The sequence below is a fragment of the Otolemur garnettii genome, unplaced genomic scaffold (genome assembly GCF_000181295.1).
Source record: "Otolemur garnettii isolate 467f Iridium unplaced genomic scaffold, OtoGar3 scaffold00033, whole genome shotgun sequence".
Lineage (NCBI taxonomy): Eukaryota > Metazoa > Chordata > Mammalia > Primates > Galagidae > Otolemur > Otolemur garnettii.
Window position 1 is genome coordinate 11,067,872 of NW_003852428.1, and position 5,593 is coordinate 11,073,464.

At 46.6% G+C, this 5,593-nt stretch overlaps 1 protein-coding gene across 1 annotated transcript; it reads right to left on the bottom strand.

The window, feature by feature from the left end:
- Positions 1-2,958: 2,958 nt before the first annotated feature.
- Positions 2,959-4,236, bottom strand: LOC100947238 (selenide, water dikinase 2-like). Its single transcript, XM_012805003.1, has one exon. The coding sequence runs from the start codon at positions 4,234-4,236 to the stop codon at positions 2,959-2,961; it is 1,278 nt and encodes a 425-aa protein (XP_012660457.1).
- Between the last annotated feature and the right edge of the window lie 1,357 nt (positions 4,237-5,593).

Genomic DNA, 5,593 nt, shown 5'->3' on the forward strand with positions numbered 1-5,593 from the left:
AGCGGTTAGGAATGGCGGCGGGAAGAGGAAGTGATTATGAAGGGATAGCACAAGGGAGGTATTTGTGGTAATGGAATAGTTCTATCTCCTGATTGTAGTGGTAGTTATATGGATCTACACACGTGACAGTGGCATGGAACTATACACACACACGCGCACACACACATCATACCAATGTCAGTCTGCTGGCTTTGATATTGCACTCTAATTATATAAGATGTAACCACTGGAACAACCAGATAAAGGATACCCAGGGGCTCTCTGTACTATCTTTGCAAGTTCCTGAGACTATAATTATTTCCAAATAAAAACTTCTTAAATTTTCATCCAAATGCACACACATAAACATGCACACCCATACACAGAACAAAATTACCTATAGAAATGGATCACCAGATTACACTTGGCTTTAGGACTTTTTCCACTTTCTTATAGGAATCTGCTTTTTTATAGGGATGTCTGGGTTGATTAAAGTTTACCACAAAATAATGACACCATACTCCGCAGATTCTACCCAGAAGGAGCTAGACATTTTTCATTTTCCACAACCTGCTTTTTGGAGATGCGGTTTATATCTTTAGCTCCACTTTTTTCAAACTTTCTTGCTTTCCCAAATAGAGCCTCAGTTTGTTGTTGTTGTTGTTGTTATTGTTCTTTTTGGGTTTTGTTTGGTTTTTTTGCAGTTTTTGGCCGGGGCCAGGTTTGAACCCACCACCTCCGGTATATGGGGCCAGCATCCTACTCCTTTAAGCCACAGGCACCACCCAAAGCCTGTTTTCTCATCTGTGAAATGGAGCTCAGAATGCACATCTCCGTATTATTGTATTGGATGCTCCTTCCTAGCACTAAATCTAAATTGGGGAAGAGTCTCTTTAGCTTTGCCTCTCTCAGCAATGGTACTTTGTGAAGAAAGAATAGCAACAGCCAAGTCCAGAATGCCAGAAGTTAATGCACATGGTGCTGGAGAAAAATTATAAATTTTCCATAAATGAACAGCAATGCTGCAGATGTACAAATATGATCAGTTCTCTTGTTGCATAAAATGATGCAACATCAAATGGCAAAACCAGAATTTATGGAGTGGCAAAATGTTGCATGCTTTGAGGGACCCATGTATTGCCAATATTTAAAAAGTACCTAGAACTAACAGAAAGCTGATACCTATGAACTATCCCTATTAGAGAGTTCCTGGAACGGTGTAGGAATAGTTCATAGGTGTTAGCTTTCAGCTATTTCTAGGCACTGTCTAAATACTGGGCCTTTCAGTAATACGGCAACAATAGTAAACCAAGGCATTAGCAATGAAAACTGAAAGGAAAGGGAATATAAGATTTCTCTGATGATAATGGACATCAGGACTGAGGATGAGGAAGAAAAAAAATTAAAATAGCACACAGATTTCTAGCTCAGGGAAAAGTAGGTTCCCTTCGTGGAGGTAAGGAAAGCAAGGGGATGATTTGGAGGTGAATATAAGCCTGTTTGGGGATTATGTCCAACTTCATGAGTCTGTGGATATACAGATAAGGAGTTAGAAGAGAGGCGTGTGGTAGACAGGTCGGCTTGAGGGCCACTGGCATGCCAGGTGAAGCTGTAAACCTAGGTGAGTCCTCCCAGAAAGAATCCAGAGTGAGAAGAGCAGATGGCGAGAACAGGGCCCTGAGGAAGCTGAAACACACCACAGAGAGAAGAGCTGCTGGAAAGTTGGTTCAAAAGGAGCAGCCAGGAAGGAAGGAAACAGTTGGGAGAGAATGATGCCAGAGAAGCCAAAGGAAGAAAGAGGGACCTGATCAGGTAACCAACGTCACAGAGAGCTTCTGTGAGATGGGGCACAAAGCATCCTCTGGACTTGACCTTTGGAAGTCACTGGTGGTGGGGCAGCAGGCCATTGGCAGCAAGTTGAGTAGTGAGGGGAAGTGACGTCACTGAGTGTAGAGGGTGCTCTCTAGAGGGGTAGTTCTCAAAGTGGGTCTGTAACCACCTGCATAACCTGAGAACTTGTCAGAAATGCACATTCTTCAACCCTACCCCAAACCTACCAGATCAGAAACTCTGTGTTTTAACAAGTGCTATAGGTGATTTTTGAATACACCAAAAGTTGAGATGCACAGATCTAGAAATGTTCATACCCAGAGAGAATGACAAGCAGATGTCCCAAGCGTAAGAAAAATAGTCAGAGGGTTTTGTGTTCCAAAATGGGAGACATCCTTATTTATTTATTTATTTATTTATTTTGGCTAGAAATTACTCTTTATTGATTAAATCATCAGGAATTTTCAGCACAAGATTTAACATCTAAAGACCACCAAGGCCTAGGCTCTGGGATTTGATCTGCCTCTCCCAGTCCTGAATGGGGTTTAGAGGAAGAGACGTCATTAACAGAGACCTCTCCAGATGGTGATAAGTTTTTCCCTTCCCAGTCACTGAACAAGCTGCTCAATTCTTATCCAGAGCAGGAAAGAGCTAGTACTTCAGAAAAATCTAATAAAGGTTTGCACATTGTACTATAAGATCGCTCTTAATAATTTAGATTTCTCAGTAGTATTGATTGGTCCAAACTCATTTGCTTCTGATCTAATTTTTTTTCATTCTGCAGTTTGCTTTTTTTTTTTTTTTTTTTTTTTTGGTGTGTCAGTAGTTTTAATAAATAATCTCATTTCTCTGTGCAGAAGTGAATCAACCCAGTGGAGGGAGGGACCCCATCAAACCAGAATAGCCTCATCTTACTTTGAAAAAAGGAACCAGGGTTTTCTGCTCCTCTTCTACCAACAGATGAACAAATGTCCCCCACCCCAAAGTTCGAAATGTTACTTCTGGCTTTGGAAGGCACATAGAGGCAGCTTTTGATGGGCTGATTTAAATCACCTATAAAGGGCAATTGGAACCACAATGCAGGCTGTCTTCTTTGAAAATTTCTTCAAATCAACTCTCAAGGATTGTCCAGGATTGTGTGCAAAGGCTCTAAGGTCCAAACAGCTTCTGCCATTTCATCTCATGAGCTGGGTTCTGAAGCACTGAGGTAAGGACAGAGGCAGTTGCTCCTCGAGGTAGGACCTCAATAACTCGAGGCTTGTCGATGATCCGGGCCGTCCGATTTCCCTTTTCTACAATGCCAACTATCCATGCTTGCTGACCCCCTCCATACTTAGAAGATTTGATTTCAGAACAAAAGTGAACCGCCTGTTCTCTGGGCAGACAAATCAGTAATCCCCCAGAGGTTTCAGCTGAGGTTCCTTGAAGGAGCCCAAACTGCCCAGTGGCCTTGCTGATGGCAGCCATCTTGGCAATGATGGGCAGATTATGAATGACAAAGGACACGTCATTTCTTTGCTGTTTCACTAGGTTCTGAGAGTGTCCAAGAATGCCATAGCCCGTGATATCAGTGGCCGCATGGGCGTTGAACGTGTGCATTAAGCTGGCCGCAGTTCTGTTGAGGGTAGCCATGTTGAACATGGCTTCCTGATAGGCCAGCTCCACCTCTTCCCGGGATACCACCGTGTTCACCCTGCTCCACTTTTCAGGATTGTCCAGCCACTGGTGGGCATTGACAGCCACCTGAGTTCCTAAGGGTTTGGTTAACACCAGCACGTCCCCAACAACCGCACTGTCAGGCATTATGAATTCATTCGGCTGACACACCACGGTGGCGACTCCTCCGATGATAATCCAAGGGTTGACCACTGTCTGCCCGCCTGTCACTGTGGTCCCTCCCTCCTCAGCTGCGTCCCGAAAGCCTTGGATCATGAGGGGCGTGATCTTCTCCCGTTCCTCCTCACTCATACGCTGGCTGACGCTGAGCAACATCAGCATGTTGTCACATTCCGTGAGGCCCATGGCGTAGAGGTCGCTCAGCACGTTGGCACAAGCTATGCGCCCCATCATGTAGGGATCTTCCACCAAGGGATAGAAGAAGTCGGTGGTCTGCACCAGCGACAGGCCCCCATGCTTCAGGGGGACCACGCAAGAGTCCAGCCCGATGCCCAGGGCTGGGCAGGTGGGGCCCGCGGCTTCCCGGGCCCCTTCTTCGCGGCGCCCGCCCACCCGGGGCCGCCCGAGTCCCGCCAGGAGCTTGAGCAGCGCCTCCCGCGGGACCTTGCAGCCTCAGCCCTTCATGCCGGAGAAGCTGGTCAGCCGCCAGCTGGAGCTGAGACCCCACTCCCGGGGCTCGAAGGGCTGGTAGTTCGAAAAAGGCCGACTGGGGGGCAAGGCCAGTGGGCCCCAGAATCCCGCCCCGGCCATGGCTGCGGTCGCCTCCTGGGTGGCACCTGTCGGTCGCCGGAAGCTTCTGTGATGCGCCCTGGGCAGGCCTGAGGAGAGGAGAGGAGAGCAGAGGACGCTTTGAGATTCCACCCGAGGGGAAGGGAGGAGAGGACACTTTGAGTTTCCACTCGAGCTAATGCACTAGGTCCACGGATACCCACAGAGATTTCCCCAGCAAGACCCCCAATCCCTCAACAGGCCCTTCTCCTCCCCCCCCCATCTCCACCCCCATCTCCTCCCCACCCTTCCTCCAAAATTGCAGAGATTTTGAACACACCTGCCAGCTCTGAAGAAAAGAACCCGTATTTTAAAAGAGCCTGGATCTATATAGAAAAGAGCTGGAAAGTGTTGGAGCCAGCTCTTGGGAGAACCAGAAATTAGTAGTGAGTGTTTTTAAATAAGAAGTCGGAGGAGCCGCCTGAGAATTATGGCTCCCGCCTCCACGCCCACCTGCTCATTAAGCCACGCAGATAAGATATTTTTGTTCTGACAAGTCTGCTTCTAATACTTCAACCCACTGCCTCCTCCAGGAATCTCTCTATTTTCATTGCTGTTAGGATTTGCTGCTGTCTTCAGACTTTTAGAAGCATTTGGTGTCATTTGCCCTCTGAAGTCTAGGCAGGCCCTGTGCATGTTCCAGGTTCACCTAGACCAGGTCTCAGGGCTATTTGCAGCGGACACCATAGGGGATTCAGGTACCCTGGATAAAGTACTTTTTTCCAGCTTGAGGCCAAGTGAGCTAAAATGCAGGACCCAGAGAGGCCAGGAAGAGCAGTATTCTAGGCCAAGGGCTAATGAGAAGGGGACATGTGAGGCTTTTTCCAGACAAGGTAGGTAGGAGACACTTACCCAGTGGCTTTAGCAACAACAATATTCTACCTTCTAGGGTGATTCAAAATGTCAAATACAGACAAGATTTTAATTGGGAGAAAAAGAGAAGGCTTGTCTGGTAGGGGAAAAAAAAAAAAAAGAAGGCCGCTGGTTATGACCGCCACCACTGGCAATGTTTATTTTGTTTTTCCTCTGGTGGAGCTGGTCTGCAAAGATCTGGCGCTCCCAGGCCAGAGACAGTTGCAAAACAAGTGTCTGTACAGGAGAGCTACAAGGAGACTCAAAGATTTCTAACTTTCGTTAACCCCAATTTTGATTTTCTTTTTCTTAAAAACATGGTGCTAAATCTTTGTGGTCAAGCCCTGGGTTGACAGCCTTTAATAAAGAAGTCCAGACTCTGGGAAACCAAAAATAAACAGAAGTATGAACCCAATCACATTCTTCTTTGAAAGTTGCTTTTGAAAGCCCAAGGGAGTGCCATTCACATCACAGGAAAAGTAGGCAA